A 15,287-nucleotide genomic window follows, 5' to 3' on the forward strand; every position below is an offset into this window, starting at 1 on the left:
GAATAGTAATATGCCAAAAAATTAGAGAATTTATTGAAATGGATACATTTCTAGAAAAATACTAATGAGATTTAGTGTGACTAGGCCTATGACAAGAAGTTGAGTTAGTAATAAAAAATGTACCCACAAAGAAAGCTCAGGCCTAGATGGCTTTATTCCTGAATTCTACCAGATGCTTAAATCAGAATACCAGTTCCTCACAAACTCTCCCAAAAAATAGAAAAGGAGAGACTATTTTATCACTAAATCTATAAGGATGATGCTGTGCCAATGCCAAAATTAGAGACATCACAAGAAAACTACATGTCAGTATCTCTTAAATATGGACATGGAAGTCCTCAACAAAATACCAGCATACTTAATTCAGTATATGAAAAGGATTACATACCATGATCAAGTGGGATTTATCCCAAGAATGTAAGTTTGGTTTAACAACTGAAAATCTGTGAATGTAATATAACATATCAGTGGAACCAAAAACAAAACCACATGATCATTTTCAGTAGGCACAGGAAAAATGGTGAAACCCAACACCTTTTTAGGAAAATGAAGAAGTAGAAAACAAATCAACTATGAATGGAACTTCTCAACCTGATTAACAGCATCTATGAAAAACTCACAGTGAAAATCATTCTTGCTGGTGAAAGAGTAGATTCTTTCCCCCTAAGTTCAGACTCAAAACCTGGTGTCTGCACTTGCAACCTCTGTCCAACAATGTACAACCAGGGCAGTTAGGCATGCAAAAATATAATATCCAGGTTGGAAAGAAGGAAGTAAAAACTATCTGTTTGCAGTTGACATGAATTTATATATGGAAAACCCTATGAAATGTAAAAAAAATTATTAAAACAATTAAGTTCAGCAGGATTGCAGGATATAAGATCAATATACCAAAAAAATCAATTTTCTGTATGCTTGCAATGAACAATCTTAAAGTAACAATGAAAAAACAATTTATGATAGCATGAAAAAGAATGAAATAGGGGCACCTGGGTGGTTCAGTTGGATAGGTGTCCAACTCTTGATCTCAGCTCAGGTTTTGATCTCAGGGTCACGCATTGAAGCCCCACATTGGGCTCCACACTGGGCGGGGAGTCTACTTAAAAAAAAGAAAGAAGAAATGAAATAGTGCTAAGTTAAACAAAAGTGCAAATCTTATACTTTGAAATCTGTAAAACATTGTTGAAAGACATTAAAGAAGATCTCAGTAAATGGAAATTCATCCATTGTTCATGCATCAGAAGACTTACTGTTAAGGTGGCATTACTCAAACTGATCTACACATTCAGTGCAATCTATCAGAATCCTAGGTAACATCTTTGTAGATGTTTACATGCCAATTGTAAAATTCATTTTGGATTGCAAGGGACCTTGGGTAGGCCAAAATAATTTTGAAAATGAACAAAGTTGGAGGACTCAAACTTTGTAATTTCAAAACTTAGTATGAAGCAGTGGTAATCAAGACAGTGTAGTACTGACATAAAGATAGGTATATAAATCACTGGAATACATTTGAGAATTGAGAAATAGAACCATATTTTTGTGGTCAGCTGATTTAGACAAGGTTTACTAATGCCATTCAATTGGGAATGGTTTTTTGTTTTGTTTTGTTTTTCAACAAATTGTGCTGGGACAACTGGATAGTCACATTCAAAAGAATGAAGTTGTACCCTTACCTCACACCATATACAAAAATTAGCTTAAAATCATTACAGCCTTCAGTGTAAGAGCTAGAAGTGTAAAGCTCTTAGAAGAAACATAGGGGTAAATTTTCATAACTTCAGATTTGGCAGTGGATTCTTCGAAATCCACACCAAAAGCATAAGCAACAAAGGAAGAAAGACAACCCACAGAATAAAGAAGGCTAAACAACCTAAATGTTGAACTACTAAATGGATAAATGTGGTATACAGTGGAATATTATTTGGTCATAAAAAGGAGTGAAGTACTGATACATGCTACAACATAGATGATCTTCAAAGACATGTTAAATAACAGGCAAATCACAAAAGTCCACAAATTACATGGCTCTATTAATATGAAATGTCTAGAATAGTCAAATCTTTAGAGGCAGAGGATTGATTAGTTGTTGCTTATTTAGGTCTGGAGTTATTAGGGGAAAGGAGAGTTGATACCTAACAGGATACGGTGGTTTGGTGTTTTTTTTTTGAGGTGATGAAAATATTTTAAATTGACTTTGATGTTGGTTGCACATAACTGTGAATATACTCAAAACCATGAGTTATATCTGGCCTACTCCATGGAGAATGGGCAATAAAGAGGCAAGCCTGATAGCAAGAAGAGCAGATAGAAGGCTGTTTTAGTTATTAAAGGGAGAGATAACATGGGCTTAAGATTAGAAGATGAACGTGGTCTGATTCAGGATATATTTTCAAGGTAGAACTGATAGGGTGGGCAATTTATATGTGGGATTTGAGACAAAGAGAGAAATAAATGATGATTCCTAGTTTTTGGCCTGAGCTGTTAGGTATATGGTAGTGCCATTTATTAAAATGGAAAGAGCTAGGACCAGGATTGGGTTAGAGGGATCAGAAGTTGAACATACTAAATTTGAGATGACTGTTATATATCCATTTCTTGATGTCAAGTAGTTGACTGTATGAGATTGATCTTCTGGAGCAACTGTGGCTGGCATCAACAGTATATAGATGGTATTTAAAGCTATGGGATTAGATGAGATCACCCACAGAGTGAGCATAGAAACTGAAGAGTTGAGTGAAGAACTGATTCTTGGAGTACTTCAACATTGAGAGATGGAGATGAAGAGAAACCAGCAGAGAAGACTGAGAAGATATAAGTAGTGAGATATAAAGAAAACTAGGAGATTGGAATGCCTTGGAAGAGAAATGAAGAAAGTGTTTCAAGAGAGCGGGAATAACCAGGTATGTTAGATTCTGCTGAGAGGTTGCTTTCGATGGTGACTGAAAAAAGACAGGAGAGACCTGGGTGATCCTTAAGAAGGATGTTTTTGTTTTTGTTTTTGCTTGCTTTTTTGTTTTCAGGAGAGAGATGAGATCATTAGCAACATTCGTGTGGGTTTTGTAGTAAATGGTAGGTTAGGAAGAAGTGATACTGTAACAACTGTTTTAAGGATTTTTGCTAAAAAAAAAAAAATATGGCATGGTAGGTGAAGAGGAATAGGGATTCCAGTGAGAGATTTTATGATACAAATGCACTGATGGGAGTTATTCAGTAAAGAGCGGGACATTACTAGTACCAGAGAAGGGCCAAGTCTTTGATTAGGGAGAGAGGTTTCCTGTTGCATGAGTGGAGGGGTTAGCCTAGGAACAGTTTCTATAATAGGAAGGAAGACAGCATGAACAAGTACACATGCCAAATAGATCAGTCTTCTCTCTTTTTGGGTTTCTTTCACTTGAAAATTTTCTTGTTAATTTTTGAAGTACTGTTTGACTTACTCTTCCTGTTTCTAATTTGATGAATCATTTATGGTAAATGGGAAGGACCCTCAGGGCTCCTCCAGAGAACTTTTATTCTTGCTCTGTCATCTATCTTGTTTACTGAAAAGAAATTGAGCAATATGCTCTACAAATTTAAAATGTTTCCTCTGTGTTTTCAGTACATCTCTACAGTATATTGGCTTATTGCATGTAGAACTGGTAAGTGAAGAAAGTAATACAATTATTGTTCAGTCTATGAGATCAAAGTAAAGTATGATAGGATTATTGCAACTTGTTGCTCAGTGATGCTCACTCATCTTTTTGAAACTTTGTTTTAGCAGCCACTACTAGATTTTAAAATTGCATTGGATTTAGGAAATACATTTAAAAGCCTGTCATTCTTCCATGCCAGAAGTTCTAATTGAGTGTTTTGTTGAATATTCAGTTGACAGCTAGTAATCTACCAAATGCTGTTTTTCAGTACTGAGGCTGACAACTCCCATTTTTGGAAATATGATGACCTAGAAAACCCAAAAATGTCCCAATACAAAATATTTAGGAGAGCTGAACGAAATATAACAGACACCCTTTCATAGCTCTATTCTTAAGAAAATAAAGAAATCCCAAAGGAGCAAAAGCAAAGAGGGACACTGAAAGCCAAAACTATATGTAAAAGCCAACACTGGGGCTGTACTGGAGGAATGCTGTTCTTTATGACCAATAGGTATGGGTTTTGATAGATAAATTGGGTAAGAGATAAGGCTTTGGGCTTTACAGAGAGGGATGTTGGAACTGAGATTTCCTTATATAGCACCTTCAGGGGATGATGCATCCTAATTGAAAGGATAGACTTGGAAAAAAATAACTTAAAATCACAGGAAGAAAATAAGGAAACTTAGCTTAAGTCTTTTTTTCTTTTTTAAATTTTATTATATTATGTTAATCACCATATATTACATCGTTAGTTTTTGATGTAGTGTTCCATGATTTCATTGTTTGCGTATAACACCCAGTGCTTCATTCAGTACATGCCCTCTTTAATACCCATCACCAGGCTAACCCATCCCCCACCCCCCTCCCCTCTAGAACCTTCAGTATGTTTAGCTTAAGTCTTCTTAGCATGGACATAGGTTTAGAGGGGAATCTTGTTGAGAATTTGTACCCATAGGCTTGCCTTCGGGTATTTGGGGTTTGAATTTACACTACCTGAATATTCCTGGGTTGGTAATACTTTTAGGGCACCTGACAGAGTTAGTTGCAGAACTACTCTGGAGGGACATGCCTGCCACCCAGGCTGCATGGTATTACCACAGATTACCCTGATAAAGAATATCAGATAATCCAAAATTTACAAAGAGCAAAGAACAGGCAAACCACAGCAGGATCAAATCTCACCAAAACTCGGGCATTTGAATTATTAGCTATAACTTTAAGATAAATATTGAAATGATTGAAGATTTGAAGAAAAATTTGAAAATATTAGAAATGAACAAAATTATCAAAAAATTTTAAAAGGCCAAGCAAACTTAGTGAAAATTAGAGCTAGTGAAGTTAAAGGTGCAACTGATGTGTTAAATAGTAGATTAGACATGGCTGAAGAGAAAAATACCTGCCAAATGAATCTGCAGAGGTTACTTGGAAAATAGACTAGAATGGGAGAGAAGGAGTTACTTGAGATAATAGCTGAATATGTTCCAGAAGTGATAAGACAAAAATCCTCCGCTTCAAGGAACAGTGTGAGTCCCAATCAGGATGACAGTGAAACTGGCAAACATCACAAAGAGAAGCTCTTAAAAGGCTGAATGAAAACAGAGATGAATTGGACATGGTTCCTATCTTCAAGATGCTTATAGCTTAGGGTAGGTGATAGTTGTTAGGATTCTTGTTGCAGTAGTGTGTACTAATCTTTGCTTTGTAACAAATTACCTCAGAATTGAGTGGCTTGAAACAATTTATTCTCATGATTTTGTCCATTGAGTGGGTAGTTTTGCTTGTCTTGTTTTGGTTCATGTAACTTCACTGATCTGGTACATTGACTGGTGACTGGGCTCGATTGGGATTGGGATAGCTGAATCTTTCTTTTCGTGTGGTCTTTAATCTTGGACTTCTTCATAGCAGCATGGTGGTCCTAGGGCAGATGTGGAAGCTGTAATGCATCTTTTAAGGCTAAGGCTTAGAAATTACAGGGTGTCACTTCTGTCACATTTTATTGGTCAAAGCAAGTCACAGGGCCAGTCCAGATTCTTGGGTTTAGGGAAAAAGACTATACCTCTTGATGGAGGAGCTGTAGAGATATTGTGGCTATATTTAATTTTCAACCTTAATAGATATATGCTACAGTAGAGATTAACAAAGGGTGCTATAGAACAGAGAGGATAGAAACCTATCTCAGCTTGGGGGATGAGTCTGAGAAGCCTTCTTGGCAACTAAAGACAATGCTTTAGTTAAGCCCTTTATAGAAAGGCTTTATGTGATGGTGTAGTTATAAAAAAACACAGGTATTTTTCTTCATGAAATGGTTTGACAACTCACATCAAAATCGGAGAACTTTTCGTAAATTCAGAACATGTTGTATTTTCTTAACCTGACTCCTCTGGTGTAGGAATCTTACACCCTTAGTTCTTAACCAAAGATACTCTATAAATGTTGGTTGGAGGTACATTGATGAGCTAGTACTTCTTTGCTGGAAAGTTCAATTAGAGGATTTTAAATTTTTTTTTTTAATCTTTTTCTTCTTGAAAAATCCAATGGACATTATTTTAGTTGGAAAGAAGTTGCCAAACCGTACTAAAATAGCTGATATAGAAGTCACTGCTTCTCACTTAGAATTGCCTAAACTAATCTTCTGACTCAGTTGCTTCTATAAATGCAGTTTTGCTCTCAAGGAAATAGACCTGTAGCCACTTCTACCATATAAATTATTACTTTTATTTGATATATTTAGAAAGGACAGATGTTATTCCAGTAATGGGTCTGTCACATAAATAGTAGGTGTGTTCTTAGTTTTCTCTGGATAATGGAAAGTAGAACAAATACTTTTTTTTTTTAAGTTGTTATTTGCTTTTTTCAAACCTCAGCTCCAGTAGGTGGGTCAGAGTTTATTTAGAAATAGCTGAAAGTGGGGGGCACCTCACTGGCTCAGTTGGTGGAGCATGCGACTCAATCTCAAGGTTGTAAGTTCGAGCCCCATGTGTAGGGGCTGGGTGTAGAAATTAACTTAAAAATAAAATCTTTTTTTTTTTTTTTTTAAATAGCTGAAAGTGGGGTAAGGAGATACTATTGGATGCTTACTAATTGGCAGGTACTGTGATGTGAGAAATGAGGTAATTCCTGTAAAAATTACATATGGTGCCTGAATTATAAACAGTAATTGTCCTGTAATCATATTATTATTATTGTGTCCTTGAACCCTAATGACATGACAGTCCTGTGAGATAGACATTAACACCTTCATTTTAGAGATGAGGCAGTTGTGGCTCCCAGAGGTTAATTTAATTAGCCCAGAGCCAACAGAGTTAGTGTCAGAGCCATGTCCCAAACTCAGCTCTGTCTTACTGTGGAGCTCAAGTAGGACAACTAAGTACAGCTCCACAGGCTATACTCCGTACAGCCAACCCTAAGGGGCTGCTGTTCACATGGTCTGTATGTGAATGGTGCCCCCTGGAGATGTGCCACAAGCCAGCTCTTATCCCCAGTTTTTACTACCACCCTGCTTTGTAAGCAGAATTATGAATAAATCATTCATCATGCAGTCTCTGTCCTTGCAAATATTTATGTTAGTGTTTACAATAGCTGCTAAATTGGCTACTTTATATTTACTGTTTTTTTCTCTCAATTTGGGACTGTTTCTTCAAGTACTCTCCCCTCCTTCTCTTACTTTAGTTTACATGGAGATGGACACAAATCTAAATATGGCCCTTGTTGTATTATCCGTACATATCTGCTTTGCTTTTTTTATTTTTATATTTCTGCTAAATTAAGTTAGAAGTCTTTGTTGGACTTCAAAATAAAATTGTTTTGCAGCATGCTAATTGGTCTTGCCCAGTGTTCTTATTATAAATGTTAAACCTTTAATGGCTCTCAGAATAATAGGAAATGATGGTATTTGTTTTTGTTTGTGTGTAAGTGAACAAAGCTAAAATAAAGCATTCAGATTTCATTTTTTATAACCAAACCAAAATCTGTAGGATATCCAATGTCAAAATACTACTTTGGTTTCTATTCTTTGCATTTATAAAATTCAATTCATTAAATATGTATTGTAGGGATATTGTGCAGTAAGTGTATCCAAAGCTTTGGGAATAATATAAAGATAACTTAAGAAGCAATCTCTGGGGCGCCTGGGTGGCTCAGTTGGTTAAGCGACTGCCTTCGGCTCAGGTCATGATCCTGGAGTCCCTGGATCGAATCCCGCATCGGGCTCCCTGCTCAGCAGAGAGTCTGCTTCTCCCTCTGACCCTCCTCCCTCTCATGCTCTCTGTCTCTCATTCTCTCTCTCAAATAAATAAATAAAATCTTAAAAAAAAAAGAAGCAATCTCTGCCATCTAATAATGCCCAGTCTGGTGCAAGCTCTGGTTCGCTAAAACGTGTATGCTTATATGATGGTAACACTCCTAAGGAAGGAGTAATTAAACCCCATATCGCAGGATTAAGATGTCCCAGAGGAGGTAACAGAATTTAAGCTTGGTCTTAACGGAAAGAAGAAGGAAAGGATTACTTTCTAGGGAAGGGAACAGTCTGTACAAAGTCTAGATGCTTGCAAGTTTATGGTATGTCCTGGGGAGGTTGAGTAATTTTATGTCATTGGTAAGAGATGGAAACATAAATTGGGCAGAGTTGTGAAGAACTCATAGAATATAGTTACAAATTTGGGCTTTATCTTAAGGGAATTGAGGAAACATGGGAGGGTTTAAAAATAAGACAGTGCTTGACCAGAACTAAGATTTGCAACTGTAATTTCAGTGGCTATGTGAAAGATAGGTCATAAGGAAGAGAGAGAGGACTTGGAAACTCCCCATCTTTCTAGAAGGCTTATGTAAAATGAACATAAGCTGTCCTGTGGTATTACCTATGCAGAGAGAGGAAGGAAAAAAATGCACAATTGAGCAAGGATCAGTAGGATTTATGAGTAATGTGGGAATGAGAGGAATGAAGGGTGATTTTGCTCTTTCATTGGCCCACTAAGTGGATAGTAGTGTAATTCACTAATTAAAAAAAAAGCAGAGGTGGCACCAGGCTGGCTCAGTCGGTACAGCATGATCTTGGGGTCGTGTTCGAGCCCCACATTGGGCATAGAGCTTCATTAAAAAAAATAAAAAGGATACAGGACGAGGATCAGACAGTGATTTAAGTTGGACACACTAAGTCTGGGGTATCTGGCTGAAGATTTCTCTCCAGTAGACAGTTGAGGAAGGGGTTGTAGATACATATTAGGGATTGTTTGTGTATCTTGGCAGCAGATGAGGTGGGCCCAGGAGAGTCTGTAAAATGAGGTTATTATCAAAAACAAAACCACGGATGAAAAAAATGAAGTGTGTTCTCAAATTGCATCTTTCAGAGGAACCATGTTTTTTTTCTATTTTTTAAAAAATAGACTATTTTTTAGAGCAGTTTTAGGTTCATAGCAAAATTGAAAAGAAGGTACAGAGATTTCTCATTTAACCCCTGCTCCTTTCACATATGCGTAGCCTTCGCCACCATGAATATCCCCTATTTTAAGTTTATTGAGGTAAAATTTACACACAGTAACATGCAGCCCTTTTAGGTGTACCGTCCTATAAGCTTTAGTGAGTGCAAACTCTTACATAATAACCACCATCACCACAATTAAGATGCAGAATATTTTTATCACTCCAGAAAATTCCTTTGTGCTTCTTTTTCGTCAATCCTCTTATCTCTTTCCCAGCCCCTGGCAACCAATGATCTGATTTCTGTCCCTGAAGTTGTGCTTTTCCAGAATGTCATATAAATGTAATCTTACAGTATGGTGTAGCCTTTTATGTCTGGCTTATTTTACTTGGAATAATCTATGCTATTGCATGTATTAATCATTCCTTTTTATTGCTGAGTAGTATTCCATTGTATAGATATATGGAAGTTTGTTTATCCACTAAGCAGTTGATAAATATTTATATCCAGTTTTGGTGATCATGAATAATACTGCTATAAACATTCACAGACAGGACGTATGTTTTAATTTTCTTGGGTAAATATTTACCCAAGAAAATTAAACCTAGGACTGAGTCATATGGTAAGTGTATATTTAACTATAAAATTTACAAAAAAACAGCTGAAGTGAGTCTACCATTTTGCATTCCCACCAGCAATGTGTGAGAGTTTTTCAGTTATGATGTGTCTTTGCCAATCCTTGGTATTGTTAGCACTGTTTTGATTTTAATTTTAGCCAATCTTATAGGTATATCATCCTAGGGCGGTTTCAGTTTCTCTGATGGCTAATGAATTGAGTTTCTCTCACGTGCTTATTAGTTAACCATACCTTTGGTGAAATGCCCATTTTTTAAATTGGGTTGCTTGTTTCCTTATTGAGTTATAGGACATTCTGGATATAAATCCTTCATCAGATACATATTCTCCAAGTCTGTGGCTTATGTTTTCATTCTCTGAAGTGTCTTTTGAGCAGAAGTTTCTAGTTTTGATAAAGCACATTTTATCATTTTTTAAAAAAATTTATTTTTATTTTAGAGAGAGAGCAAGAGCGTAGGGGAAAGGGGCCGGGGGAGAGGGAGAGAGAGTCTCAAGCAGACTCCATGCTGAGTGCAGAGCCTGAAGCAGGGGCTCAATCTCACGACCCTGAGATCATGACCTGAGTCAGAACCAGGAGTCGGATGCTTAATGGGCTGTGCCACCCAGGCGCCCCTATCATTTTTTTTTCTTTTATGCTACTTTTTGTGTCACTAAAAATCTCTGTGTTCCAGGATTTTCATAGATTTTCTCCTTTGTTCTGTAAGTTTTATAGCTTCAGGATTTACATTTAGACCTGTGATCCATTTTGCATTAATTTTTGTATGTGATGTGAAGTATTGGCTGAGCTTCATGTTTTTGCATAGGTATGGATGTCAAGTTAATTGTTCTAGTCCCATTTCTTTTATTCTCTTTCTCCATTAAATTATCTTCTCAACTTTATTGAAACCAATTGGCCATATATGTGTCAGTCTATTTCTGGATTCTGTTTTGTTCCATTGATCTGTTTGTCTACCCTTTGACTAATATTGCAGTGTGTTATTTTAGAGTTGATTGTGTTATCTGTTAAGAAAGCTGTTGGCATCAGGGAACAGAAAACCCTGCTAATAGTGGGTTTATTTTCTGTTACAACACGAAGTATAGCGGTAAGTAGTTGTTGGTTTGTTTAAGCTATTCATCAATACCAGGAGTCAATAAACTACAGTCTGCTGGCCTAATCTGGCCTGCCAACTATTTTGTAAATCACCTGTGGAGGTTCTTCAAAATGCCTATGCCCAGGCTCTACCTCTGAGACTGATTTACTTGTTAGGTTGGGACATGAGGGGACAGAGGGAGGAGCACATATTTGAATTTTAACATGCTTCCTGGTAATATTTGCTATTATGCTGTGTAGTCATGGCTAAGAACACTTCCCCCTAAATACTTCAACATGCATTTCATTAAATAGAGTTTCATTTTATTTACAGCTATTTTTTTAGGTACGCACAATGATATATGCACATTTTAGGCAAACATTCTCCAAGTTTTGACAAATGTGCACAATTGTTTAATGGAGACTCTGATCAAAATGACATTACTATTATCCCAAAATGTCTCATGCTCCTTCTCAATCTGCCCTCTTACCCAACTGCAGAGACAGCTACTACTATGATTTTTTCTACCATGGATTAGTTTTGCCTGTTCTAGAACTTCATAGAGTTGGAACCATATGGTGCATGCTGCATTACGCAAGGCTTCTCTCACGCAGGATGTTTTAGAGATTCACCCATGGTGTTGCTTGTGTCACGAATTTGTTCCTTTTTGTTGTTGAGCAACACTCCATTTGTTAAATGTACCACAGTCCGTGTATCCATTCCCCAAGATCAATACCTGGAATAAAGCTGCCATGAACATTAAAAAAAAAAGAAACCCATTAACCTGAAGTTAGTTCTTAGAGCATGGTCCCCAGACTAGCAGTATCACCATCTCCTGGAAACTTTTTAAGAATGCAGATTATCAGGTCCACCCAGACTTACTGAACTGGAATTCAGTTGGGGCCCATCAGTTTGCGTCTTAAAAGTTCTCCAGGTGATTCTGATGCATGCCAAAGTTTGAGAACCCTGAAAGGCATTGCTGAATGTTTCCTAGATAAGCCTAGGGAAAACTGTCTTTAAAAAGAGAACAACAGATGAGCGCCTGGGTGGCTCAGTTGGTTAAACGTCTACCATTGGCTCGGGCCATGATCCCAGGGTCCTGGGATCGAGTCCCACATCAGGCTCCGTATTCAGTGGGGAGTCTGCTTCTCCCTCTCCATTTACCCCCTGCTCATGATCTCTCTCTCACTCACTCTCTCTCTCTCAAATAAATAAATAAGATCTTTAAAAAACAAACAGGGTGCCTGACTAGCTAAGTCAATCAAGCATACAGTTCTTGATATCAGGGTCGTGAGTTCGAGCCCCATGTTGGGCACAGAGATTACTTAATAAAAGAAATATTTTTAAATAAAACAAAAACAACGAAAAAAACTTAACTGGTTTAAGTATGTATATTATAATGTCACAGACAATAATTTTGAAATTAGATTGAAGGTTCACAAATAATCTAACATAATTGTTGAGTACTGTATTGACCCTAATCATCCAAAGCATATGTTGCATTGCTGTCTTTAAACAGCTTTTAAAAATCAGCATATTTGTGTGTATACATTTCTTTTTCCTAGTCTTTAAGGAAGAGTTGAGGAAATAGAAGGCAGCTCTGATGTTTATAGACTTTATAAACGAAAGAAGAATGCAAGATAAGGGCGCCTGGGTGGCTCAGTTGGTTAAGTGACTGCCTTCGGCTCAGGTCATGATCCTGGAGTCCCGGGATCGAGTCCTGCATCGGGCTCCCTGCTCGGCAGGGAGTCTGCTTCTCCCTCTGACCCTCCTCCCTCTCATGCTCTCTGTCTCTCATTCTCTCTGTCTCAAATAAATAAATAAAATCTTTAAAAAAAAAAAAAGAATGCAAGATAAACATGTATAAACACAAAATACAAGCATATAAACATGTTTTCTTTCAGGCTTAGGTGTATTTTTATTGATGAATATATGAAAATGTAGGCAGCCTACCCAACAGAAAACTTGAGCTTAATTACCCTATAAACCAAAGAACAAAACAGTACTTTGTAACATGTAAAATATATTGTCTTCTCTTTGATTTAGTTTGCTCTTTTGGTGATAGTCTCCCCAGTTATAATTACTAATTACACAAACGTGGAGTCTAATATTTTTTTTCCATTTGTGTTCAGGAAGCTGTAACTATCCTACTTACGTTCTTTTTCCCCTTGGAAAACAGTTTAGGTTCAATTAGACTATCTTTTGTTTACTGCAGGTGATGGAGTAATTGCTCTCAAGTTCTGAAAGAATGAAGGGTAATTAGAACTAAGCTGTGGTTTGTTTTTTAGATGGCTTAAAAAACTTCTGAAAGTAGAACTTCTGAAAGAAGAAATTTTCATTCATGGATGTGTAGGATCAGGCGTAACAAACAATTAAAATTACTTGACCCACTTGTAGTTCCATTAGCAGTAACTGTAAACATAAAATGAAGTTCAGAGAAATAGACATTGTCACTGAAGCCACAAGGCTGAACACCTGTGTGGCCCTTATTTCCAAGGCAAGAGTAGCTGACATGTTAGATTTCGTTGAGAAAATGTCAGCAAAAAAAGACTTGAGACTGTTTCTCAATTATAATTTACAGCCAAAGGAACTTGAAGCTTATAAAGTTATAAAAAAATGTTTGAACTGAGTTCTTTGGTAGTCCAGAGGTATGTCTGTTATTATTGGAATTTTGCTTCTAACTTCTATGTTTTTTTGACCAGAAAGACCTCATTCTCTTTAACAATCTCCTAGCCCCACCTGTTTTAACTTTTTGTCAGGTTTTAGTCTTCAGAAAGCCTCCTAAATCAGCCCCCTTTCTTGATCATGACTTTTTCTAAATTGTTTTGTTAAATTTTTTTTAGTGTTTCTTGAATAAGCATTTAGTGACAATACTGGGTTTTGTCACTTGTGGTTTTCCTTAGCATTGGTCAGTCTTCACTTGATTTTGCACTTGTTTACTTCCTTATTGAGCAACTAATAATAAACCATCATGACTCTAGAAAAACACTTGACATTACTGAAATGGAATGCTTCTCCTCAGGCCATTTTATACATACCAGCCTTATTCAGGTGCCTCAGAACTTTAAGAAACTGTTCATAGCAGAGGAGTCTCCCTTAGAATTACAAGAGACTGACTTATAGTAGGAGTGGTAAAATACATGTGAAAATTTATTACCTAATCAGTCTGTTTCCCTGTTTCTTAAAGATTAGAGAAGCCCCTAAAGATACTCCTCTTAACATATTATTTCTCACCAGACAAGTAAGATTACAGATATTTTAATTGTTAGTTGAGGCCACTGTAGAAAAGTTTCAGGAACACTGTTGCATATATTTTGGGGCAATAGTCTCAAATTCACTATACACTTTTTCCATGAAAAACTAAGAATTAAGAGAGCAGCTGCAGCTCTTATTTATTGCAGATCCTGATTTATTCTGTTTTTAAAAAACATTCAGAAGATATCTTTGTATCAAAAGAAATGTTGACGATTTTCTCTAGAATACGGACCCATTTGAATTAGTACTGGCCTTTCTTTCTCACTTTGCTGATTGCATGTATTTGTGACCCTTAGATTATAGGGAATGGAAGTGAGCAGCAGCTGCAAAAAGAGCTAGCAGATGTGCTGATGGATCCTCCAATGGACGACCAGCCAGGGGACAAGGAACCTGTGGAAAGGTCACAACTGGATGGTGAAGGAGATGGACCTCTTTCTGACCAACTCTCAGCTTCGTCCACCATTAACCCTGTGCCGTTAGTAGGGCTCAAAAAACCAGAGATGAGCTTGCCAGTGAAACCTGGACAAGGAGGTTAGGACTGCTGCATTGCTTGCTTAACTGCAGGTTATTGTTTTTAATATGTGAGTGCCTACCCTGTACTAGGTTTGATTCAGAGCAAGCAAAAACCATTATCTGTGTTTTCTAGAATGTTCAGATTCTAGATTGAGGAGGATGTGAGGAGGGTAGGTATATGTACCATTCTCATTTCCCTTTAAATGTATGTCATTGATATCAAAGAAAGAGATAACAGCAGTTAAATGACATTGAGGAAGTCTTATTTCAGAATGTTTCAAGATTTTCCAAGAAAGAAGGAATTTGAGTACAGTGTTGGAGATGTGGAGGAATAATGCTAGGGGAAGAGATATTTGCTGCAGGCCTGTATAGATAGCTCTTTGGGAGTAGTTGCCAGGTTTTTTAAAAGTGAGTCGAAAGGCACCACAGAAGAGGAGGAATAGGGGAATTATAAAGGCTCGTTGGGAAAAGTAGAGTGTTAAAACCATGCAGCTTTATTGGGAAAGGGAAACCAGGGGTATTGGGAGAACGTTAAGTGGCTAAGATGATGAGTGAGAGAAATAAAGCAATACAGATCAGGAAGAAGACAGAGATAGGATTTTTCACAGTGGCAAAATACTAAATATATTTTTGACCTAAATGTAAATTATAAAGTCAAAACAAATTAGAAGAGGCAAAAATGTAAATCAGATCTAACCTCAGATCACATTTTAGATTTGGGATTGACAGTAAAGCAATCCCTAAAAATTTTGGTGTTAGTGACAG

At 36.9% G+C, this 15,287-nt stretch overlaps 1 protein-coding gene across 11 annotated transcripts in view; it reads left to right on the top strand.

Annotated features, from left to right (window-relative positions):
- The window catches only part of RABGAP1 (RAB GTPase activating protein 1), a 158,905-nt gene that overhangs the window by 32,015 nt on the left and 111,603 nt on the right, over positions 1-15,287 (top strand). For 9 of the 11 annotated variants that reach the window (XR_010407827.1, XR_010407826.1, XR_006792209.3 and 6 more), the window contains one exon: positions 14,306-14,540. Coding sequence is in view for 7 of the 11 variants with exons in the window: in XM_045883098.3 (XP_045739054.2) it covers positions 14,306-14,540 (235 nt within the window). In the remaining 4 variants the exon portion in view is untranslated. Of the gene's footprint in view, positions 1-2,612; positions 2,904-14,305; positions 14,574-15,287 lie in introns of those variants that run through there. The other 2 variants (XM_045883102.3, XM_045883103.3) reach the window with 2 other exon arrangements.

Source organism: Mirounga angustirostris, unplaced genomic scaffold (genome assembly GCF_029215605.1).
Source record: "Mirounga angustirostris isolate CCGP_5_RB_7025 unplaced genomic scaffold, mMirAng1.0.hap1 SCAF_15, whole genome shotgun sequence".
Lineage (NCBI taxonomy): Eukaryota > Metazoa > Chordata > Mammalia > Carnivora > Phocidae > Mirounga > Mirounga angustirostris.